General features: G+C 35.9%; 1 protein-coding gene across 3 annotated transcripts in view; it reads right to left on the reverse strand.

Annotated features, from left to right (window-relative positions):
- The window catches only part of Grip75 (gamma-tubulin complex component 4), a 66826-nt gene that overhangs the window by 4707 nt on the left and 34781 nt on the right, over positions 1–27338 (reverse strand). For all 3 annotated transcript variants that reach the window (XM_083130686.1, XM_083130688.1, XM_083130685.1), the window contains exons 6-12: positions 25692–25857; positions 23759–23906; positions 16284–16438; positions 12094–12250; positions 10788–10910; positions 6146–6323; positions 2383–2599 (exon numbers count right to left, since the gene is read on the reverse strand). In XM_083130686.1, the coding sequence (XP_082986812.1) occupies positions 2383–2599; positions 6146–6323; positions 10788–10910; positions 12094–12250; positions 16284–16438; positions 23759–23906; positions 25692–25857 (1144 nt within the window). The remainder of the gene's footprint in view (positions 1–2382; positions 2600–6145; positions 6324–10787; positions 10911–12093; positions 12251–16283; positions 16439–23758; positions 23907–25691; positions 25858–27338) is intronic.

Raw genomic sequence — 27338 nt, forward strand, 5'->3', positions numbered from 1 at the left:
TTTAGGTTATCATGGAGATGAGGTGATCAGACGAAATGGATAAAAGAGCAAGCTGAATGAAACACCCATTCCCTGGCTAGCCAGCCAATTATTTGGTCTAGGAATTAATTTGTGCGCCTGGACAAGAGATGGCGTAACGAGCGTATCGTCCCACAGTTCCGTGTATCCACACATGCGTTGAAAACTCCTGTCAGCGCGCATCGTTCGTAGTATAGGGCAGTTGATTGACGCGTCAACAACAGCATTTTGTAGTCAACAGAACATGGCGCAGTTCGTGCCAGATAAAGTGTTTTTGCGGGGTGTTCTGCTTCATTACTTTAACATGCAGAAAAGTGCTACCGAAAGTTATCGTATTTTGGTGGAAGTGTATGGTGACCATGCGCTAGCTGAGCGACCGTGTCAGACGTGGTTTGCACAGTTTAGAAGTGGTGATTTCGGCCTGGAAGACCAAGAGCGACCTGGACAGCCAAAAAAATTTCAAGACGAAGAACTGAGAGCATTGCTCGATCAGGATTCGTGTCAAACGCAGGAAGAACTTGCAGAAGCATTAGGCGTTGATCAAACAACAGTTTCCAAACGCCTCAAAGCCATGGGTAAAAGGTAAAAGGTAAAGTGCTCCCCTGTGCATAGCACCACGCCATGAAGGCGTATAGGGGGTGTGGGGGTAACGCCCCACACTTTCTTGATCCGGTCGTGAGTGGGGGTGATGTGATCAGCATCGCGCCCCTGACCACCTTTACCCCCCAGGGTTTCCCCCAGGTACCCATGTTATTCGACGCTGGGTGGGTGCCGGGGCCGCTTCCATCGTTAGAAAAGTTCCCGGATTTGAACCGGCCGGGGATCGAACCCGGGACCTTTAGCATGGTAGTCAGACGCGTTATCGACTGAGCCACCGCGGCCACTGGGAATGATTCAAAAGATGTCACCTTGGGTTCCACATGAATTGAAAGACGAAAAACCATTTGCGAATTGCTGCTTCAAAGACAGAAAATAAAGGGGTTTTTGCATCTCATTGTTACTGGTGATGAGAAGTGGATCCATTACAAGAACCCGAAACGAAAAAAGGCCTGGGTGAAGCCAGGTGAACCAGGTCCATCACAACCGAAACGAGATATTCACTGTGCAAAGGTTATGCTGTGCATATGGTGGGATATGAAAGGTGTGGTGTACTATGAGCTGCTGCAACCGGGTGAAACTATTAATGGAGAACGTTATCAACGACAATTAATGCGTTTGAAGCAAGCTCTGGCCAGGAAACGACCAGAATGGGAGAACAGACATGATAAACTTATTTTTCAACATGATAACACTCGCCCACATGTCGCAAAACCAGTCAAAACCTATTTAGAAAATGTCGGATGGGAAGTTTTACCCCACCCGCCATATTCACCAGACGTTGCTCCTTCGGACTACTACTTGTTCGATTGCATGAATAACGATTTGATTGGACAGCAGTTCACTTCTTCAGAAGATATCGAACAATGGGTCTCTGACTGGATTGCTTCAAAGGATGAGGACTTCTTTCGCCACGGAATCCGTAACTTGCCTGACAGATGGGCGAAAGTGGTGGCTCGCGATGGACAATATTTTTCTTAAGGTATTTATGTATTTTGTGTTTGAACTACAGCTTCAATGTGTGTGTAACAACCGCACAAATTAATTCCTAGACCAAATAGAATGCAACGATCTCAAATATTGTTCAGCTGAACACATTATAAGGATATCCTCTCTCCTGTATGTACCTTTTCCTTTAAATTATTATTAAAAAAATATTGAACCATGAGAAAGATATAAACACTGATTTGTTGTGAAACATCATCAGCTTTCATCTAATTCAGTGTTTCTCAAACTTTTCAAACCGCGGACTCCTTTTCACTTTTCATCCTGTGATTATTTCAAGTGTTTCTTAAACAATACCTCTAACCTAATCCTTTTTTTAACCTCTTAGTGACCCGGCATTATGATTAGTGCCTAGAGAAAATAAGAACCTGATGAAGGGGGCAGTTGTACCCTGAAACAGTGTTTTCTAAACTTCATACTCACTCACGGAAGTAAATTCAATTTTATACTAATTTAGTATTGATTATAATTGCAGTAAAATACTTACATATTAATATTAATCAATATTTTGAACAACTTTTGTTACAATTTTCAATTTCTGGTATTTGATCAGCCTACTTTTAACCTACTTATGATGCTGATGACACATATCATGATAGAAATTATGTAGTATTCTAAAATGATCCCAAATTCTTTATAGAATTTAAAATGAATGATAATGAGCTAAAATTTTAAATTTACTGAAGCACATACAAATATTTATAAATGTACCAAATCTACAGAAGTCTTACTAAAGTTATTGTTTGTAATGTTTATACTTACACATGCAGTCAATAGGAACGTCTGGCTCAACACATTTGTCAGGAACATATTATGTGCTTTCTGGATATTCTCAAAATCTTTGGTTGTGTTGGCAATTGTTTGAAGCTGCATATACTGGCTTTCCAACACATCTACTTGGAGATAATATTGTAAGTTGTCTATGATAAACATCAAATTATTCCTTAGCTGCCACAACATCGGATTGTACTTTGAAACACTGGAAAAATAATTAAGTAAATTGAAATTTACTTTTTAGGATAATTACCTTCACACCACACATGTCACATGACATTCCTTTAGTTTGAACTATAATATGTAGAATGCAGGCAAATAATATCTCTATGATAGAAACTATTTGAATCTATGGCTTTCTTATATCATGTTGGTTTTGTGCTACTTTTGGCTAAAATTGTAACAATAACGATTAATTACATGAAATTGATCAAATGACAGTTGCAAAAGACTGGACTCAAATGTAGAACTTTTAGTGGTGAGTTCGGTAGTCAGCTGTTTTACTCATTTCGGCAAAGAGCTGACATATCTTTAAAATGTCTAAAGTGTAAAAGGCAACAGATTTAAACATTAACCTAACTAACAAAAGACATGCATCTAGGATGTAATTAATATTTAAAAAAATGAACTACCACCATACTTGAGCCTAAAACTTGATAATTAATAAACTAAAAATCTTTTTCATTTAACATTTTTTATCATGTACAACAAATTCAATATTACATGTAAAAGATATTGGGGAAAAAGATAGAAGAAAAAGAAAATAACAACAACCAACATCATCCTTATCAATTCATCTGTTGAAATGTTGTGATGAAAATCAATATGACACAAAAACAAAACAAGTGGGAAAAATATTTATATTGTTTATTCATAAACATGTGAAAAGAAGATCCAAGTTATACTTTAATATTTCTAATTAGTTTGAACTAACACAAATTACGCTCAGATAGACTAATCAGACATATGGACCTACGGTTTAAAGTGGGATTCAAAACGTTGCATATGTGCCTTGACTGGATCCTACCTGAGGTTCCTTAATCGCTTGCCTTACAGATTAATTTATGAAATTCGGTCCCAAATTTTGGAATTTTTAAAATCCAGTTTCTTTGTTCTATATTGTATGCTCATTGCTAAGAATACATATTTTACCTGAAACATAGGTAAAACTGATGTTCTTGAGTTAACTCTGGCTCCACACATGCATGAAAAATATTGAACATAATGTAAGAAAACTTATTTTTACAAAAAGTTTATAATGTTCTGCCTCTAAATATTGTATGTATGAAATGAAAGTTTAAACAATTGAGTTTACTCACCTATAAACATTACGTGTGTACATACATGTATATATCATGACCAAATTTTATTATCCAGAGTATACTCAGGCTAATGAAGGACATACATATTTATGCGAAAAAATCGGAAACAATCAGAAGCTCGCTATTTGACCCCTAAATCAATACAAATGTGTAAGATTAGCAATTTTAAGGAATAATTCACACTTTGGGTCCACAGAATTCACATGAGATATTTTGATTTTTATACAAAAATTATAATTTTGACTTGAAACCACAGTAAAACTAAACAATACACTTGGAAGACCGAAATCCACTTCCAGAAATAGATTAATTAATAACAAAAATAATGAAAATAAGGATTATAATGATAGTAATAAAATAATAATAAATGTGAGACATATCATTAAAATGAATTTATGCACAATAAATGTTTAAAGCAAGGAAAACACTTCCTATCAAATCACTTTCAAGATAAATTAATATCTTTTAAGGCATTAAATAATATTTATTTACTAGTTCCGATATCTTTCCTTCTTCCTCTAAATGTACTTTGGTGGTGAATGCGAGTTCCTTAGACGTATTTTCCCGGCGAAGCTCTTCAGTTTATCACCTATTATTTCTGTCGCTACTTTCTTCAAAACTGATAATCTGCTTTTGAGATTGCATAGAGTGAAGAAAAAGCAACTACAAACACATTTTTTTTAAAAGTCAACAAATTATTTTTAAGAAAATTATCTTCTTTTTGGCAAGTTTTCATATCCTTAAAATACTTTGCTGCAGCACCGCGACACATCAACACTAAAGGTCTTAACACAATCTTAAAGCGATATTTTCAAAATTTATAGAATCTAACGCAAATGAAACAAATGATTAATCTGATAATTTTTATCATCAGATTTTTCAGGAATAATGTTTTCGTGGATTTCTATGACACCATCACCATTAACCCGCAAGGACACGTGAATGGGTAAAAATGACCCAAAAGATTTTGAAATATTTCTTTCATCTTTACCAATGAGTGTGCATGAGGCGACCCTTCTCAGTACCTTTCCAGTAAACACTTTCGAAAGTCATGACCTTGAATCAGCTATGAGGCTTCCTTAGTTCCCCTCACAGGGCTGTGTAAATTTCACCCACACGTGCACTCCTGCGTTTCAGGTTGGTATTTAAACATGATCTTTTCTCTCATTTTTATCAATTGTGAAATAGAATAAAGATGTTCAAAATTAATACAATTAGTTCAATCAAATGCTTTAATGTAATTCTAACTTGGATTTACGAAGTAATTTTGCTTCTGGGTAATATTTACACAGCAGTCTCTTTGGAGAAAATTTTAGGGAGGGTGTTGATGAAGGTTTTCGGGAGGTGTTAGGGGTTGTTTCTGTTACATTGCACTACTTCTATATGTATTAAGCATCAGCTGGTAGTGAAATTGGAGACTACCTATTCCCCTAGCATGCGCACACATTCACAAATAAGCTAAATTTGTCAAAAATAGCAAAAAGTAGCAAAACCTTTCTCCCGTGATGTTTTCACAATACTTTAAAGTATCCTCTGCTTTAGAAATCATCGCAGGAAATAGCGGCGAAAGCTATGTTAACTCAAGATAACTTTTGTATTTTCAAGTCAAAAATAAAAACATTATATTTTATTGTAATTCAAATATGTGTACTTTTTCTGTGCATTACTGAGAAGTTGTGAGTCTACCTAGCACAATTATATTGTCCGACGAAAAAATAATTGCTACAAGTCTTAAAAATAAGTACAAAATATAGTCCGAAAATTCCATTTTCATGAACCGTCATTTTGAGGCCCGAAAACAAGAACATATAATTAATTTAGAGAAAAAATAATATGTTAGTTTCATGCCGCATTTAGTTGCTTACGATGTGGTAATGCTTTATCCCCTTACTGAAAAATCAAAATTTCTATTTTTGCCGACTTTTTTGACATTCTGGATTACTGCGCAGTGGGGTGAACTCTGAAGCATGGAGTTACACGTAAAGGGACATTGCAATCTGGGCAGTAGTAATGCGATTCACTGCCAATCTTCTTGCCTTGGGCATCTCTCACTCTGCCAAACTTTCCAAGCATCAAGCTAAGGTGCTGCTTCCAAGTTGACATTTACTGCACTTCACGCCAGAGAGCCTCTAACGAGTTTGTACAGAATAAAAGAAATGGAACGAGTTTGTACAGAATAAAAGAAATGGAACGAGTTTGTACAGAATAAAAGAAATGGAACGAGAAAAAGTAGTTTGGCCCGATTATACTTGGGATAATATAAAAAGTGCACCTAGTACCTGCTCAAGTTTACTCGGGATAATAAGGCAAGCGGTTAATTACAAGGCAACAGCAGCAGCGAATAACATAAAAAATAACAATGTTACACCATGAATATTAAAATACTTTTCTCCTTGAATAAGTAGATAAAAATATTAATTCATGCTCACCACTTTGATTTCTGTCGAATATGTCGACTCCATATATTGTGCAGTTCATTCTGTGTCCTCTTCACGCGAAGCAGGAAGCAAAATAAATAGTTGTAATGATGGAGAGCTTGAGTGTTGAACAGAAGTTGTAAGGGCCATCCAACCTTATACTTTAGAGTCAAAAAAGGCCACCCACTTTCTGGAAGACAACAAACAACTCAATGTCATGTTACAAGTACAAAACATGCAGAATTCTTGCAAACTTTCCTTATGAAATTGTGAATAGTGTTTACTATAGAAAGCCGTTAGAGAACGAGAAGCCCTGTGCAAACTATATCCACGAGGCCCTTGTATTATGTAACGTTAAAATATCGATAACATCCGTTTCTTGTAAAATTCTTCTCTAACGCCAACCTGGTTATTAGAATTGTGTAATTATTACCTATTGTTAAGCACGAGTGCAGGTTCACAGTATCGCCGTTTAGCATCAATAAAATTTAAAATTTGGCAACCAGCTTTTCTTCATGACTTTTGCTGATTGAGATTTTGTTTTAGCAATACAAGGCCTAGAAAAAAAAAATACCCTGAGTGTTCTCAGCCATGTACTGTAAATTTAACCTCCTTGTTATTTATTTTTTCTGCCAGAAAATGCACTAAATACGGAAAGGGAATCATGACAGCCAGAGCCAGCCTTAGAGGGTGGCAACTCAGGCACTCGCTCGAGGGGCCACGCTCCAGGAGACACCTCGCTAGATAAAAATAATAGTCTGTGTTCATTTTTATTTACGAGTTTATAGGATGCTGGTTCTCCCAATTAAGTAACTTATCTGATGTAGCCTGCATTCGTGTCTTATTTTGACATACTTAAACATATCCAAAATTACTGAAATCATAAACAAAGTAGCTAATATATAAAGATAGTGTTCCAAATATTTGTATCAAAAATACTTAACATATAATGTTTGTTTACTTATAGAACGAAATATATGAAAATATTAATTTTATGGCAACAATGCAAATTCACTACAGTGTCAAAATTCAATGAAAAGTAAAGAAAACAATTATGTTATTGGATATGATTAAATATTGCTACCTTTTAGTTAAAGTAACAATATGATATTGAACATTCCAGATTTTGCAATTAAATATAATGAACGTCACACTATAGGGGTACATCAGATTGACTGACTGATTGATTGATTTATTGTTTTAAGTACACTTTATGCCCAGAGAGGCTAATCGGTACTGGACCTACAGTTCAAAGTGGGATCCAAACCACTGTGCCATGTGCCTCCACCTGGTATCAAACCCAGGACCCCTTGATTATAAGGCAACGACGTACATCAGAATGAAAATGAACTGAAATGTAATAGTGTTTACATTATGATTTTGTAGGACACCTGTACTTCAGACCAAGGAACAAAAATTGAAAAATAATAATAATAATTATACGTCCCGCAAATAGTTTATATGCCAGGCCCCGTAATGCACGATTATGCTCTGCCAAATACTTAATGACATACAGTGTTCATATCAAGACCTCACGCTAGTGCTACTTTCCTGTGAAATCAACAGTCCCCGTTGCTCATCAATAGTTATGTTTTTCTGCAGTCTAAATACACATTCGGTCAATTTTTTAAGGCAGTGAATGTGACTTTCTGATATTTCATGTTTTTTTAGTCGATAGCGTAAATGCCTCCAATCATCGAAGTCTCATTTTCCAGCACACCCCCACCCTTGTCCCCCAAATAGCTTACAACAAACCACCTTCTGCTGATCGTATCCCCATTTTGCATAACACTCTTATAATGTCCAGGTGAAAAGTGTTGATTATCACCATTAATTGGGTAATCATGATTTATGATGCAATTAGGACCCTTTTGAATGAAATTCAGAACTGTTTAAAACGGACATCCACTCACCTGAATCTAAAAGCAGAGGCAATCTGTCATCTGGCTCAGAACATGAACATGAAACATCCTCCTCCTCGCAAATAGTTCCTACATTTGGCACCTGGTTCACAGACAAGCTACATTTAAGGTCACCACTGCCACTGGTACACAGGACTTGGACTATATTACGAACACACTCCGTAACACCACCATCAACACTAACACTAAAACTCTTGACGTCAAGTGTATCTACATTATTTCAGTTTATCGAGCAAAATTTCAAATGGAAATTGTATTTGCAGGCAGCAAAAATTTCTGCAGGCACCCTTCTGACTTTTTATAAACCCGGTCATTTTCTCTCTCTTTTTTTTTAATCCAGCCACATTCAAATTTACGAAATTTGTCCAATTCCCTAGACATTTATATAAACACGATTCTACACACCCACACACATACTACTGTCAAACAAGAATGACTTGAAATTTGTTGACACTTCAGCATGGTTGTAGAATCTGGCAAAATCTGGAAGCATTCCTTCTATGGGAGGGTTTGAGAGGCAATAAAAATAAAGTACTCATATCTCCAGACCTTTACTTCCATTTCATCTGTGGGGGCAATATGCCGACCCAAGGTCCTTTGACCTGCACACTGCCTGCTTGAGGGGCCTGTTTTCGAAATGGATGAAGTTGTAAAATTTAGCGTCAGAGGGAGGAAAGGTCGCGGAAGAAAACACAGTACACCCCCGATTAAAAAGTGAAATAATCTTATGTAATTTTTGTTGTATTCGCGTTCCTTATGATTTATTTTGGTAGGATTCTCATTTCGCATCTAAGTTTGAAACACAAATACTGTTGTTAAGTACAGTAAAATGCAATATTAAAAAACTGATATTGTTTTCAATGTTTCCTTCCAACGAGAAGTTTCGAAAAATGATTGAGAAGACAAATTTGCCATTAATTTTTTTACAAGCGCTATTTACAATCTGAAGTGTTTGGAATATCACCAAATAAGAGACGCCAATCCTGTGTTGCGAATTGGTTGCTTAAAAAATCAGGAAATTACTATACATGCAGAAATGCTAAAATGAAAATAAATTCATGTAAACTGAGGTTTGCTTAAATACTGCAGTCACACTTCAGTGCATAAAAGTGACAGGCAAATTATTGATTGTGTCAACAATGTGACTGTTCTCAAACTATATTAATGCCTACTTTTTTTATTTTACGACATTTTTCTGCCTCTTTAGTTAAATCGTAACGATGAGCATGAATGATGCTTATATAAAATTGAAGAAGGAACACTCACAAAGGAACATCCAAGTCCACGCCAGGATTCGAGAGAGTGCATTTTTTGAGAATTAGATATTTGAATAGTAGGAATTAAAAATTGGGATGATAGGAGTGAAGCAAAAGAACTGAACTTATCTATAATTTCGAAATTCTTCACAGTAATGCTGCTACAAACAACTCCGTGGTGCAAGAGGTGTCTTAGGGGCACAGCCTGCCAATCAGCTTTTCTTTGTGAGACTCGTGGTGAGCGCATTGAATCCTTCCATCACCTTTATTTTCTGGCTTTCGAGACTGGAGCCCGCTACTGCTTGTTCTCGCGATGCTGGGTTAAGACCGGAATTTTGAGAGTTCGCACTGGAAATCGAACCGGGACCACTGACACCAAAATCTAGAGCGCTATCCAGTAGACTTCACGGGAGCCCTCGTATGCTTAAATTTATTTCTTTAATATAAAATAACTTCTCCCAATTTCATCTAACCACCATTCATCATCGTCGCCACGATCAAACCAAGAAACAGAGAAATGCATTTTTTTATCCTTTGGGTGCCTATTTGCCTACTTGATTCAGAAGTTTTTCATGACTACAAATCCGCAACCCTACTCATTATTCTCGAAAACAGGAGAGTTACGTGCTTTGCACTAATGAAGTATCAGACACTCAGTTTCATCTTGCCGTTAAAGACACCCAGCTGCAGTTGTAAACACGAGGGGTTGTAGTCAAGAGCCCAGCAGATCTTCAAGGCTTTAGTGCCGACTCTTGTTTTCATTTTTTTTGCGGAGCGGCACACCCTCAAATTTGTTGTCCCTCAGTTTCCAGTCAAATAACCATTTTATGATGACTGTCCTCGGTCGAACATTAGGCAGGAAATCAGGAATAGTTGGAGTCACATATGGGTCGTTGTTTCTTGTTGGCAAATTTTCACTGGTAGCTTGAAAAAGAGGGGACAGAGTTGTCCGTTACCAGAAATACAACTTTGTTATGACGAAATTTTTCTTTTCACAACAATTATGTTTTTCTTCCTTCTATTCTAGTGCAATTGCACTTGCACAAAAAATGAGCAAATCAGTTAGATTTGGAAGCGCGAGGCTGGCATGCGTCACACACCCCTAACAGCAACCCTGCATGGATAACCCCTATAATTCTGAACAGTGGCAGCGATTGGATGCCAAAGCTTGGGGGGGGGGGGGGGAGGCAAGAAGAGTTTACTTTCCCATGGTAGACAAAATTAGTCTTCACTGCCCCCAACCACTAACTGATTCTGAAACAATCTAATATTCACATATTTTCTGGGTTGTGGAAACCATTGTCAATACTCCAAGATAAGCTGTTGCACAGATTCATAAATGATTGGTACAAAAGTTACAAACAATTACAGATACAAAAGTTACATACAATTACAGTCTTAGAAAAGACCACAAAAGTCTTAGCTCATTCTGAGAAGTGAGAAGTCCAAAGTGCATAGAGAGGGTAAAAATAATACCTTTTGGTTGATCTTGCTTGAAATTCCAAGTTTCATCAGTAACAACAAAATAGAACTTCTCCAATGTTGACTCATCATCCATCAGTACTTTTAGAGCAGCTATCTGGAATGCCTGATTCACATCTGAAATGTGTATAAGAAGCAGCATGAAAGAAATAAACATGGCAGAAGGAAGTAAAATATTAAAAAGAAAAACGCACACATTAAAAAATGTATTCATTATTACATTTTCATTGTACACCTCATAAGTAATGTTAGTACTAATGTATTACAAGTAAGAATATTAATGTATGTTCTGAACTTGTATTGACTAATTATTTTCTATTATTTACAAAATATTCAACACGTTTCCCCTGTATCTCTGAAGCTCTTAACACAATGGAATTTGAGCAAGAATAATACACATTATTACTTGCACGCTTTTTATATGAATGTTCACAGCTTGTAGCTTGACAGAGAATCTGAAAAGATAGGAATCATGCTTATGAGCATGATCCTGTTAAAATTCACTAACATGTACAAATAAAGAGGAATTCTATGCTAGTTGTGAAAAATATTTTAATTGTATCAATCTTGGTGAGACACTGTTACCATTTGCAAATATGGAAACTCAAATTATTTATATAAATTAAATATATTTGTAGTTTTCTTATTTTATGCTACTTTTCTCCCATGTTTGGTTTATTGCCACAATGAAGTTGATGGGACATTTACAAAGAAACACGCATGCCCTGGCGAGGACCTGATCCTGGAACTTTCAGTGATGAGATATAGGCATCCTGAAATTGATATCTCATATAATGCGTATAATGTTAAAGCACAGATTACAAAGGACCTCCTTGATGGCATAGTGATAATGCTGTCTCCTTGATTGATTGATTGATTTAGTTTATTTTACTTCGCGTTTTGTGCCTCTTGGCTAATTTGCGAAGATGGGGATGAGTGATGAAATTGATGAATGGACATTCACAAACAACCAAGCCCGACCGGGATTCGAACCCGGGACCCTTGGCGTCGCAGCGCGATGTGCTAACCACTCGGCCACAGGGTTGGGCGCTGTCTCCTTGAAATCAAAGGGTCCCAGGTTCGATCCTCAAATGAGCACAGTGGTTTGAATCCTGCAGTAACTGTAGGTCCAGTCCCAATTAGCCTATTTGTGCGTAAGTGGGTTCAAATAAAAACAGAAAAAAAAATATGCACAATGCAATTTCAAAATTTGCTTAACATTACCTCTTATCAAATACACAGTTTTGCAACCTTTCATTCAAATCAAAGTTTAAGTGACGTCAATCACTGAATTACTTGCCTCGATTTGTAGTAGAGGTTGGGCTAACCTGGAGGACAGGATTAGCTTGCCTTATAAACTCAAGAAACAATTCTCCTCTCCCCATCATGAAAAAATCCTTGATCAATTTAAGCTGCACAAACAGTTCTGCATTTTTCACTGCCAAAGTCCACAAATGCTGGAAATAAACACATATTTATTAGCAGCTATGTTACAGTGGCAAAGAACAAAATAGGGAATCAACAATTTTTGTTTCCACACCTATAATTTAGCCAATATGTGGAATAGAAAATAATTTCTGCAAACATGAAGATTAGAACAGATGCAAGGTATAAGAGGTGGTATCAAAAAGTTTCAAGGCTAGCTTGGTTTACAAGGAAGTACTTCATTTATATACATTAACACACTATCACCTTCAAAATACTTCCCTTGTACAGCAATACAGTGCTCCCAGCATTCCTGCCACTTCAGAAATGTGTCCTGGAAGTATTATTTTCGAAGCATGTCAAGCAACTTCTGCGACTCGAGCTGGATCTCTGCAATGGAGTCAAATCGGTAATCTTTGAGCCGGATCTTCATCTTTGTGAAGAGGGGAAGTCCGCAGGTACCAAATTTGGTTCCGTATGACTCACCGACAATGGCAACAATGTTGTGGATTGTTCTTCGATGATTCTCATGCACAAGTTGCTGAATGATTTTGACAGTTTCGATGGCTGCGCTCGTTGAAGTTCTTCCTGATTTCTCGGCGTATTCTAGTGATGTTCTTCTGCTCTTGAAGCGCATGTGCCATTTAAAACATCTCGAACGACTCATTGCAGCATCACCGTAAACTTGCCGAATCACATCCAGCGTCTCTGTGGCAAATTTGCCCAGTTTCATGCAGAATTTCACGTTCGCTCTTTGTTCTAACTTGCTGTCTATGATGACATAACGGACGTGGTAATGCACGTGGTCAGAATAGAACCAGTTGCACAGCTCTCGATGTACACAGGACGATGGCTCTTGGCACACTGACTCGTGAAGGTCGGTGCTCCCTGCTGCATGCAGCCGGCTGCCATCCGTTGGCATGTTACAGAACTAGTCTCAAAACTTTTTGATACCACCTCGTATATATCCTAAAAGTTGGGTATAATGTTCACAACTAGAACAACCAAGAACCTTCTAATTCCATACAGAAATGCCAACCTAACCCTTCCAATAACATCAATGCAGCTTTGAACTTTTTTTTCAGTTTTTGTTTTGAGTCCACCTTATATACAGAAAGACTAATTGGGATTGGCCAACGGTTTAAAGAGGGATCCAAACCATTATGTGTCTCCACTGGGTACCGAACCCGGAACCCCTTGATGATGAGGTGATGACATTACAGGTGCACTGCTGGGGAGGCAAATACAGTTTTCCATAATGACTCAATATCAAAATAAACTAAGTGGTGTTTTTTTTTTTTTTTTTTACTGAATTCAGAAATGACTATCTGAAGTACATTATTCTGTAAAAGTTGTTGTTTTAAGTCCATTTTATACACAGATAGGCTAATAGGGACTGGACTTACAGTTTAAAGTGAGATTTGAACCACTATGAATCTCCACTGGGTATCGAACCCAGGACCTCTTGATTGCAAAGCGACAATGTTACAACTACGCTACCAGGCAGGCCCCAATATTATATAAAGTTGCAGGTAGAAGAAGAAAAATGTGTGCAGTTGGCAAATAGATTGCTCCATACGTGGGGTAGAGATGCTTTCCACTTAAAGTTTTAAAACAAATAGAGATTGTTGGTATATTTCACTCATAGATTGTTGAGTTCATAACCATGTTTCATCTACCTATATAAAAACTAGGGATGGGACCGATTAATCGGTACTCTATCGGTATCGGCCGATATAGGCATATCGGTGTATCGGTTTATCGGTAAAATTACCGATTATTTTACCGATCCGATATATCGATAAATATCTTACAATTTAGTGCAAAATTCTGCCATTTTGTTTACATTTTTATGGATAATCTCTTTCCCCTTCTTTCTAAAAAAGTAAATGTCTAAATATTCAACTTCTTTTGCACTGCAGTCACCTCGAAACACACATTTATTAAGGAGATCAATGAACATTTCAGGTTCTTCAAGGACCATTTCTAATTTTATATCGGATCGGTAGAATATCGGTTATCGGTATCGGTAAATTTTATATCGGTACTTTATCGGTATCGGCCAAAATTTCATATCGTCCCATCCCTAATAAAAACTTCTCCCCGTGATTTAGAAAATCACATCAAATGACAATAAGATGTCATTTTTTCCTGTATGGGGGAATGCAAGAACCATGCATTGAGTGAGTCTTGAATGTTGTAACATGTCTGTTATGGGTTATTTCACCCACCGACATGAATTTTAACGAAATTTCATACCCTTGTAGCATTCGTACCCTTGTAGCTTTCACCTGGGTAAGAAACCATATCACTTTTTCTTTTCTGGATCTTATGCTTTTACAGTTACAAGAGGTCCAAGTTCTCAGGTTTGGCTTACATCCCTGAATTTTATCCTGTAAGCCAATCAAAGTGTGCAGATTAAAGCAAAAAATGCTCAGAGACTTACTGTATGTGTTTTTGCCATTGTTGCAAAAAATGATTTTACACAAATGAAACAAATTAATCAGTGTTTTTCTTCATTGTCTATGACTGTTTATCAATGCTTGGGCAGTTTTTCGATTCCACCCCTGAAGAAATAAGCTGATTTGGGGTTAAAGACGTCATCAAGCCAAGTTTGAAGGGCACTTTCATTACCGAAGGAGTTTCCTTGAAGATTGGTGGATTGAGAGTTGAAAAGGTGGAAATCCGAGGGTGCAAGATCAGGGAAGTAAGGAGGATGAACCTCCAACCAAACCAACTTGTTTTCATGTTAGGGGAATGCATTATCATTTTACAGCAGCACTTGATGCCGTCTTCCTGGCCTACTCCCTAATTTGTGATGTTTTCACTTAAAACGTGTGGTATCCTGAACATGAAATGAAAATGTCTGACAATGGTTGAATGGTCACAGATCACCACATTTGCCAATTCACGGATCGACTGACGTGGATTATGGTAGATTAATGTGTTTAAACGGTCTTCATTAAAACCCGATGGTCTTCCTCAACGTGGAGAATCACTCAAGTCAAAATTGCCCTCTTGGAAATGACAAAACCATTTTCTTGTCGTGCTTTTCCAGATTGCGTTTCCCCGTACGCGGCACAAATATTTCGAGCTGCCTCCACTGCCTTTGTTCATCTGTTAAACTCAAGAATATGTCAGCACTGTTAGTTTTCCCACTTGTCACACATTGTTCTTTGTCCTACAAATGAAACTGTCTTCCTTCAAATCTGCAAAATTCAATGCATATTCACAAGCACACCAATGCCACTTCAATTGATGAATGTCAAACGATAAACGAACTTCTAACACTGCAGTGTTGCCATATCAAACACAAACGCTACGAACTTATGCACCAACCCAATAGTATTCTGGGGATCTCTTTGCAAGATATTTGCTAAGAACTCTAAAACTGGCTCTACTAATCTACAAATCTGCTTAGTTCTAATAAAGCATATGTGGTTAGGTGTTGAGGGCCAGATTTAGAGCTCGTAGCATAAATATCTATAAGATTATTGAGATAGTAAACCAACTTAGTTCAACCCCCCAGCCCCCTCTGATAAAATCACAAATCGCACCACGCAATTTTTAGCTCTTTCCTGCACACAAGGACAGTCTGCATGTTTACACATTTCCAAGCTGTTCCGCTCTTACAATCAGCGATTTTTAAGTATACAAAACAGACTCTTAAAGAAGCGTTTGCAAAGGACATGGTATCGTGGTGAAAAATGTGTACGTCTAGAGGGAGATTATGTTGAGAATTGACAACAGTTTCAGCTTTCTGAGGTGAGTATATTTTTCAGAAAAAAATAGGAGACCTTAGAACTTAATGCACCTCGTATATTCAATCTTTATAGTCCCAACATAGCAAAATGTTTTAAAATTTTCCTGCATTTTAAGTTTTATCAGCTCAGTCTTCTGAAGAACGTAAAATCAATGTTCCACTGTATAAGAAAGGTCAGTCCCAGGATCTACACAGAACATAGAATTTATAATTTAAACAAAAAGCAGAAGTTTCTTGTGACTCCATCCAGATCCTTTTAATGAAACTAAATAAATATGAAAGGGAGATAGTGTGAAACTCACTTCAGCAACACATGCTCGAATCTCATCAATAATTTTTTCTAGATCACTGAGTACCAGTGTTTCCATATGATACAGCTCCTGAAATTTGAGAAAGAATTCCTCTTCCTTTTCGCCCCACACCGAGCGCAAGTGTTTTCCAATGGATCCTGTAGCAGCTGTAAAGTACAAACAATCTTTTAAGTGTTAAATAACATTTAATTTTATGTTTGTATATTATCACGAGTTGGATTTTAAGTCATGGAATTACTTTTCAACATCATATGAATACCAGAAAATAGCTACAAGGTGCTTTCATCACAGAACCTATAACCAGTGGTATATTTTCCTACATTACCAGTAAACCAACTTCTTTCACATACATTTAAATTGCTGAAAAACTTGAACTTGTCAAACTTCTGTTATTGTTTTACTTGCATGTCTATTATATCTAATTATTAGAGGCATGCATATTTAGTTTTTGACGAAAACACGAAATGTGAAATGAAATGTGAAATAACACATTATAATGTTAATTTTTCATGTTTCTGAAAGGTGAGAGGTGCATTTTCCTACGCTGTTTTGTCACGAAATGATGTGAAATGAACTGCAAAATGCGAAATAAGCTCTGAAACACGAAATTTAGATTTTATTTACCGACGCGACACTTTCTGAAGTCAGAATTATCCTGTGAGTTATGCAATTCATGGAAAATTGATTAATTCTGCTGTAAATATTTGAGAAGAGAAATGAACCCCTTTGTACAAGAATAAACTTAATATTCTGGTAACAACATAAATATGCTATTAGAAGGGCTATCTATGTTTATTTTATGTAGTAAGTGCAGTTTTAAATAACATTTTGGGTTACATTCACATTTTTAAAACCAAAGTATCATATATCATTTCACCACAATAACAGCGAAATGTTATTTTATTTACCGCTTTTTAACCCGGAATCAACTCTGTTTTTGTACCAAAATTTTGCTTATTTATTTACCAAAAATATGTGTCTCTACTAATTAATATATAATAAATACATACATACAAAAAATAAGAACTGCTGCAGTAGACAAGGTCAAATTTTCAGAATATGCCACTGTCTAGAACAATTATATAACTATTGTTAGTACAGATTGTCAGTATGTCAAAATTAAGGGTCATTTGGGCCCAAAACCTGTTTCAGCAACCTTTTATTAAAAACAAAATTTAGCTTCACTTAAAGACTCGCACTGATGTTCTAGAATTATGGAAAATGAAATTGTTTAAGATTTCTTCTGCTAGAGCATTCGAGAGAATCTTCTCGTCGATTACAATCTGTCAACCTATTGGTAATATAAAATTTGGCAAAACACCATTAACACTGATATTATGGGCCGATTGTAAAAACAGTTGATCCTTGATTAGTCAGTACAATTGACCTGGCAGTAACTTTGGTTTTGTGTTGAATAAAAGATAAATTGATTATGACCCAGCAATCTGAGGTCAAAATTAATCTGAGAATTTTTTCTAATCAGTAGACTTTGACTGTAGTTAAGCTGTTGTAGTATTGTTGTGCTAACAAATATTTGCTTTAAAAATGTATTTCTTGCAAGTGAATGTATGTGGCAAAATCCAAAGATTTACCTTAAATTACTTCTCGAGTTTAATTTCACGATCAGCGAGAGGTGATTGAGAGCAATAAAGTGTTGATATAAAGAGAAAATATTACCCACTTTCGTTTTCTTTTGATATTATTGTGAAACTTGCATTGGGTGAAGAGGGAGTACAAAAACCTTGCCATTTCGCTTTACTGCATCTAGATTAGTGTCATCGCAATTTAATTTTGTCTGTAATTTATCATGGCTGGGTCGGCATGCTGTAATTAATATATGTACAATTTTATGAACTGAGCACGTTGCATTTTAGTTGGTAAAGCTTCATCTCCTCCTGATATTTAACTTCTTTTATTTCAAATAGTTATTTGTTTATTCATAACAAAATAAAACTTTGGATGTAATTTACATCCGACAGGACAAACACCATTGTTATTTCGATATTTTTTCCACTCGGGGAAACTGCACACACATTCTTACATTTGAAAACTTACATTATACAATTAAGTGCAAGGTAAATTCCGTATGTTACAAGAACAAATGGTCCACCTGTTACTCGTTATCGTGTAATTACAAAATAGGTGCAACGAAAATGCGAAATGGCTCCAAATCTGAGCATAAGGACTAGAGTCTTGTATGGGACCAATTTCGCTTGCTCAAACTCGTTCACTCTCTCTCACGCTCAAGCGTATCACACTCATAATGGAATGATTTGCAACATCCCATATTTCAGAGCCTGTTAAGCATCACTGTCAACCTAAAACCCAAACATGGAAGGAAAGAAACCACTCTATGCAATTACAATTCTAAATAATAAATTCATATATTACTATGTAAGACTCAACAAATGCAATATATACAAAAGTATCTACAGACCGAAACGTAAAATGGATACACATGCTGACAGACCTGCCTAAGCAATTACAAATATCGTATGTCAGTGCAACAAGTAAGTGTACATCACTGTTCACTTACCAAAAGGATAATCATATTCTGGGAAATAATAAAATGCAGTTATAACATTCAATCAAACATAATTTAAATATGACAATAATCGTAGAAACATAAAATGTCAGCCTAGGCAGTTTCTGCCCACAATCATCTTTTCAATTTCATATACCTCGGTAATACATACAATACAGTATTTTAACATGGAGATGATGACTATGTTCACTAATTTTTTAATTTCACTTCGTCTTTTACTTTGCAATCCATATTTGAGGGCCCACTAACATAGACAAATGACAGAAATACGTGTACTAATAGGATTCGAGAGTTCAAGTGTATTTCGATTGTTTGATCGTTTTTTGCTCAAGCGCAAGACCTATCAATTCTATACGCCATCCAGGGTTGGCTGGTTTAAACCATGTGGTTTTTTTAATGAACGGTATTCCCAATAACAGATAGAAGTTTATTTGTTTATGTAATTGAAAATTAGCCTAATTAAATTTTCAATTCATGTGTAATTAGATCAACACCAATGCAGAAGAAGTCTTTGGATCAGCAAGTAGCTTGTTTTATATTTCGTAGTGTCGAACATGCTCAATTTCTGCGACTTGTGCAACAACTTCGCCCAGGTTACACCCCTCCAAACAGAAAATAAATTAGTGGATCTTTATTGGAAACTATTTATGAAGAAGAAAAGGAAACTTGCTCCCTTATTTTGAAAAATCAAAGTGTATGCCTTGGGTTTGATGGTTGGTCAAATATCCACAATGAACCAATAATATGCCTTACAGTTATCACCAAAGAAGGGGATGTTTATTTAGTGGACACAATTGACACATCTGTTCATACTCACACTGCAGATTATCTGGCAGAAGTAGCTCTTAACGGCATTAAAAAATATAAGGAAGACTTAAAGTGCAAGGTTCATTCTGTTGTTACAGATAATGCTGCCAACGTTGCAAAATGCTTCTTTTGCTTGAAAATTACGAAGATTTGGATGTCATCACATGTACTAAATCTGCTAGCAAATTACTTTCAGTTTCCAAATGTGAAAGAGCATGTGCTAAATGTAATAAAGTATTTCAGAAACAACCATTTTGCTAATGCATGTTACAGAAAATCTGGTGCCCCAAAACTTGTTCTCCCAAGTGAAGCACGCTGGAATACCATCGTAGATTGCTCGGAGTCATATCTTAAAGGCTGGGCAACTTTCTTGAAAATTTGCGAAGAAAATCATGAAACTACAGATAAAGCAGTGCAAACACAAGTTTACAAACTAAAGGTTAAAAGATTAAAAATCAGTAATTTACGTGTGTGAGCATGAGATTTTTCGAACTACGTTTCGAAGGTTATACTATCTCCTTCTTCAGGTTGAAACGATGTTTTCAGACACCTGACATGGTGCCTCGTCGAGAAAGTGATGGTTGAGGATTTAGGTTAAAATGGTATAGGAAAGACACTTTCTATAAAAAAGAATGTAAAATACACATACTAAAACCGCGCAATACTCTGTAAAAACAAAAGAACATTCAAAGCTAATGAAGGCGAACTGCCGATCGGTGCTCGTAGTAGGCGAATGCACGGGGTCAGCTCATACCTGGAGAAGGAAAACACCTCCCCCCTGGTCTTTCCTCAACTGGGGCTCGTGAGTCACCAATCCAAGGTGAATTCAACTTCCACCTCGGCGGCTTTCCTAACCTCAGGGGTAACATGGAAGCCCATCTCGTCTCTACTCCCGGCAGCTTTATCCCATTTTTTAAAAAAGTTTATCCAGCATTCTTCCAAATTTCCATCATCCCTATTGAGTTTATTCCTATTATCTGCGCATATATAGGCTGCCTCATACACATTCCTGTCTAATTTATTGTTAATCTTCCTAATGACTTCTCTTTTGGTGATCTTATGCCAGTTAACTAATACGTGTTCAGACAATCCTGTCTTGGGTATACCCTCCTTTACATCTTTATCGTGCTCGCCCCACCTAATTTGCATACTCCTCCCAGTCTGTCCCACGTATTCCTTTCCGCATTCACATACTATCCTGTACACTCCCTTTTGCTCTTCAGGGTTATCACGCCTATCTCCCCTCCCTTTCTTATAAGACACAAGTTTCCAATTTTGTATTAAAGCGGAATGTAGAGGACATGTTTAATCGCTTAAAGCCTGTTGCCACTGCCCTTGATGAAGTACAGAAAAACAACTGCACCATCTCTGAGTCAGTACGTGTGTGGAAGAAACTTCAAATGGAAATTGGAGTTACAAATTAGAAACACATGAAACAAAAATTCAAAAACATATATAATATGGCTCTAACACCAGCCCATCTTTTAGCTTACATGTTGGATCCAAAAGAAAATAATTCATCACTTGATTTAACTGAAGAAGAAAGGAAAGCAGCATTTGATTTTGTAAAGTCGAAGTATCCATCAAGTTCAGTTCTTCTGTTAATTGTAAAGTTTCAGTCAAAAAGCTCAACTTTTCAAGAGTTACTTTTTCAGAATGAAGTCACATCACAGGTTACACCCTACGAATGGTGAAAAAGTCAAAAGAATTACATTGATAAATTTAATGACAAAGTTTTCCCATTAATGAACAGTTGTTTACAGCACAGGCTTCTTCAGTAAGTGTTGAAAGAATCTTTTCATCATCTGGACTTGTGCATTCAAAATTGCACAATCTATTAGGCACAGAGAAAGTATCTAAACTTGTGTTTCTGTTTAAAGTATTTAATAGTGATGTAAAAATGTAAACAATTATTTTCTTGTAGTTTACGGTTATTACAAGCATAAGAAAACAGTTTTTCTTTGTGACGTTTCAGGAGAACACACGTTCCTTTCATCAGACATTTGTTTTCATTTTGACTAAAGATACAGTTATAACAATGGTTAGTCATTTTTTAAACAAAAAAAATCCATTTTATAATGGATGTTGTCAATGTTACATTGTTGTAATATAGCAACTTAACTGTGAAAAAAGCAGTGTTTTAATTTTATTTGAGATTTTTTAAAATTATGAATCCCAAATATCATCAGGTAATTCAAATTCATCATTGTTTTCACAAAGTCTCTTGATGTTTTCTGTTACATTAAATTTTAAAGATGGTGGCTTACTCCATTTGTGAAAAAGAAAACTCCATACTGGATCTATGTTACCATTTTCATTATTTAATTTATTCCAGTGTTCTTCTGCAATGAACGAAGCTTCCCAGACATTCAACTCTGTGTTTCCCGTTAATCTTTTTAAAACCCTTCCTGTAAACAGACAGGAATTTGTACGAATAATTACTACGCCCAACACCTCAGATTTACTCTTTATGCAAATATTTAATGTATGTATTTTCTGAAAGTAACTTTAAATCATTTGATGTTTAGTGTTGGACAAAAACAAAAATATTTTCAACAAGACAAATAGTGTTTATAGTTCTTTAAGTTTTATGTTCAAATCAATAATGTACCTGTAGTTACAGAATGTAAGTGCATTTTGAACTCAATTTAAAGTTTTAAATAAATACGGAGAAACTAGTATTCACTTTTATCCGCGAAGCTGTTTTTAATTTTTCAATTAATTTCAGTGGCCACTGCCACCATCCTCGTTGGAACTTGCTGTACTGTTGCTTGGCATGCGTCTTTTGTTTACAAACAAACTACCGCGTCTCTCTTTTCACAATTATGAAAATTAAAGTTATAGTTAACTAGTTTGAGTATTGTACAGTAGTAATATATGTCACTAACTTTTTTTGTTCTTTCTTGTAATATTCAAGAGACATTTCTATATGAAATCTCTACATTCTAATTCTCAAAACAATATATTTTGTGTATCATCTTGTAAGTAAATTAGACTTTTGAGCAAGATGCATGTTCTGTAATCAAGAAAAACTTAGTATTTACCTCACAACTAGTCTAAATTAACTGTAATAAAATATTTTAAATTATACTTGGTTTAAACACAAAAAAAGAAAAAAACTGGTTTTATGATTGCAGTACTCTAATAAGGACTTTATTCTATCTCTTTTTAGCACTGAAAAGAAATGAGTTTTTTTTTAAATCTATTTGATAGCATATTTTCTTCCCTTTGCAATTGACAATTGCTTTTGTCATTCATGACAAATCATCCACCTGGTACTCGCACCAGCAATAAATGGCCGTATAGTATCAAATGTACGAATAATTACTATGCCCAACACCTCAGATTTACTCTTTATGCAAATATTTAATGTATGTATTTTCTGAAAGCAACTTTAAATCATTTGATGTTTAGTGTTGGACAATTGGGAAAATCACAGGCATATTAGCGATATAACTAGATTTATCGATGCTTTGCCAAAAAAAAAAAAAAAATCTTCAAACTGACCACAACCCCCACATACACAGCTACAGAGAAATGAATACAATCAACATAATGTTCCCCAAGAATTCAAATCTGATATTTGTTTCTGAATTTAGAACATCAAAGTTAGTAATAAAACATAAGCAAGTTCATGGGTTGGCTTCAGTTCCTGTTGTTTCCCTGTGTGCCGCTAGGAGCGCTAGTGTAGCCAGTTTGTCTGCTGTGGAACTTGGAAATATTAGGAACTTGCTTACGTCTTATTATTATCAACCACGTCTTTTATTCCCTGAACATGAAATCAAATTTCGTTTTTGAAATAGCCGAGCATACCTAAATATAAGACAGAATGTTCACATAGGCCTGTAATACAGCCATGGTAACAATTACAGTATATTTACTATGGTGCCTCTCCCTTCCTTGAATTTTTCACCATCCTACAAAGCTTTCAATTATTTTTGAGAAGACTTGTAAACAAAGAGTAGTTATTGCAATTAAGGACATAAAAGTTATGGATAATTTCTGCTAAAGACCCATGACAAAGCAATGAACACATTCTTGGTAATTCAACAGCAATGATCAGTCACTTTTTTTTTAAATTTACATGAAAAATCGAGATGCGAATAACACTTACATATTTTGTTCTGTGGATCGTTCCTGAACATAATAACTGTTTGACCAATAAACAGCACCTTGGAAGCCAATGAGTAGGGAATATATGATGGGAGCATGTTATGATACATTGCATAACTTTCTATGGTGAAACTTGACTTCTGCATTCCCTGCAATACACAAAAAATGTTTACTGACATAAAACACCACTTACAGCGAGAAAAGTAATACAGAATAGCACCATTATGAGAAAATGAATTTGGATCTATTAAATTGAACAGAGGGTTGGTGTTAACAAAGTGCATATACACAATGAAGAAATGCATTCCACCCACATCATGGGTGCTCTGAAAAGGAATAATCACCATTTGCACATTTTGGATTTAATTTTCCTGAATTTAAATCATATGTTCTGTTTGATTTGTTTGATGTTATCTATCATCACTTTTCTGACACTTTTGGCTAATTACAACAATGAGGATGAGTGAGAATATGATGAAATTGACGAAGGGGCACTCACAAAGAACATCCATGCTGGGGCAGGGATTCACACCTGGGACACCTTGCATCGTAGCATGCTGTGCTAACTACTCCACCACTCAGGTCGGTCCATGCATTCAGCATTAGTTTCAGACACAACCATGAAACTTTGTAATACCACAGCTAAAGCTTTCTTGCCAGGTAAATAACTGATATTTTCTCACTTCTGGTGCTTACATGCCAGACATAAAGTCATGTGTAAATGTTTTAAATGGTATTTACATTAAATTAAGCCAGATAAGCAATGATATTTAATATTTTAGTTTTTCAGGGGACCAAGCTGAAAAAAAAAATCGAGGGAAATTTTATAGGATTTTGCTGTGTTGGAATCATCAACATTGAATGTATAATGCAGGGAAAATGTAAAATTGTGGTTCCACTCTACATACTTGCTTGAAATATGTGTAGCACAAGCCAATCATGTGAAGAACCTTGGTACTGTATCATTAAAAAGCTTGAACTTTATGCCACAGGTCATCACAGTCTTACAAAAACATTTCCAAATTTTGTACCCACCTGGCTTCTTAAGGAATTGAGAAAGGAATGAGTGTTACATGGGATAAAGTAAGTAAACGGTTAAGAACATAAAAACTCACTTGACATCAAGAAGGCTGACTCTTCTCTCACGGTCAGAGAAATGTTTCCCCTCGTGTAATGCTAATTTCATTCCCAATGCTTGAAGAAGAGCCCAGTTGGGTTTGAAAATGGATCTTTTTGTAGATACATGTCTAAGAACTATGGTGAATTATGCAATTGGGAAATGCGCATGTTTTATTTTACTTCACTTTCCTACCACTTTATCGCAAAGATGAGGATAAAAAGTGGTAAGATGAAATTGATGAACGGACAAACACACATGGATAGGGCACAACATGAGCCCTACAGAGGCTTCTACTGGTTGCAAGTCCAGATGCCAGAGCCTCGTTAGCCTGTAAAAAGCAGTCCAGAGTACACAACATAATTGAAAGTATAGAAAATACACACACACATACAAACCACAATAGTAAAAAAAAAAAACAACAGGAAACAGCATCCAAATTTTGTTTTCATCTCTGGTTCTTTCTTCATGTTTGTGCATGTAAACGCAAACAAGGAAGAGGTAAGAATGAGACAATCAATCATCAAGTAGTCATTATTAGTCGAAAATGGCATACCTTCCTGAATTTTACAGATCCAATATTTGAGTGAGGAACCTGTGATTTATCTTTACAAGCCTGTGCACATAGTTTCATTTTCTGAAGCTAAACGCACTAGAACTATCTTGTTACATGTATTAGTTCAGAAGGTTCCAGCTCTGAGGCAAGGTTTTTTGATTTGATATCAACTCTGGTGCATCATGGGTTGTGTGTATCAATAAATTGTATATCCACTGAAAGCTCACAAAAATAAAAAAACTAGGAAAAAAAAATGCTTACCAATTCTGCCAAGTCAGAATTCATCTCTCTGCTAACATCACTATCTGCAGGTGATAATGGATCTGCAAGTCTAATAAAAAACTCGCCATACCTATCTATTAGTTCTCCGTACAGTATCCAACTAGATAGCTGCTTTAAGAGCACAATATGGCAAGAGCTGAGGATTCTGGAGAGAAAAAAAGTTAATACCATAAATTAAACATCAAACAAGTATGTAGTTATAATGCATTTTTAAATATGTAATTCATTATCAATATTCTGGGAATATTTCTAATTTGAGAATCTGCAATGCATTTGATATGTGAATGTTGTAGCAAAGCAAGAAAAAAATTCACAATAGTTATAATCAATGAACAGATTTATATGTAGTAAAAATGTGCTAAATATTAGAGATGGGACTGATTAATTGGTACTCTATCGGTATTGGCTGATATAGGCATATCGGTTTATCAGTAAAATTACCAATTATTTTACCGATCCGATATATCGATAAATATCTGATAATTTAGTGCAAAGGTTTGTAATTTTGTTATAATTTTTATGGATAATCTCCATGCCCTACTTTCTAAAAAAGTAAATGTCTAAATATGCAACTTCTCTTTCACTGCAGTCACCTCGAAATACACATTTATTAAGGAGGTCAATGAACCTTTCAGGTTTTTCAAGGACCATTTCTAGTTTTATATCGGATCGGTAGAATATCGGTTATCGATAAATTTTATATAGGTACTTTATCGGTATCGGCCAAAATTTCATATCGGCCCATCCCTACAAATATGTATATACATATTTAGTAAAAAATATAAATATGCTGACCAAGGCAGTAATTTATTTTATTAAAAACATAAACTAAACGTAACGTTTCAACCTTCTAGCAAGGTCTTCATCAGACTCTGTATCAAGTACAAAAGTAACAAGATACCAAAAACAGGTCATTATATATACACAAAACATTACTTCCTCCAGACTATTAGACAGTTGTTTTGAAACTTTCTAGCAGGTGGCTTTCACTTGTGAACTGAACTTTCACCTAAAAGGCTAAAAATATATGCTTCCATATAGAATGTGGTTGGGCTTTATATCTCACGCTCTTTTTCCTTCATTTTCTTCCTTCCTCCTTCTCTCTTGTCCTTTCCACTCTTTCTAACACTTTCTTCCATTCTTTGTTTAACTTCAGTCCCCCATTTCAGTTCATTATGTCTTCTTCACCTTTCTTCTCTATTTCCTTGGCTTCCTTCCATTTTCTCACTAGCATTCTCTTCTCCCATCCTATCTGCTTAGCCTCATCCCACTCTATGTCATGCCCTGTTTCTCTCGTGTGTTTAAATATCGCATTTCTCTCTCTCTTAAGGCGTACATCATCCCTATGTTGTTTCAACCTATCTTTCAGTCTCTTTTTCGTTTCTCCTATGTACACACTCTGACATTCTTTACATTTTACTTCGTAGATAATCCCTTCCTCTTCCTCTTCTCTGTTTTCCTTTTTCTTGTTTGCATTCTTCGCTATTCCTAAGATGCTTCTCCCTCCCTTCCTGTAAGTTTTAATGCCCGCTTTCCTAAGCACTTTGCATATCTTTTCTGTGGTCTTCCCCATACTCCTTATTCCAAACCTTCTCTCTTTTTCCTTCTCTTCCTCTTTTTCTTTCT

Source organism: Lepisma saccharinum, chromosome 11, assembly GCF_977018435.1.
Source record: "Lepisma saccharinum chromosome 11, izLepSacc3.1, whole genome shotgun sequence".
Classification (NCBI taxonomy): Eukaryota; Metazoa; Arthropoda; class Insecta; order Zygentoma; family Lepismatidae; genus Lepisma; species Lepisma saccharinum.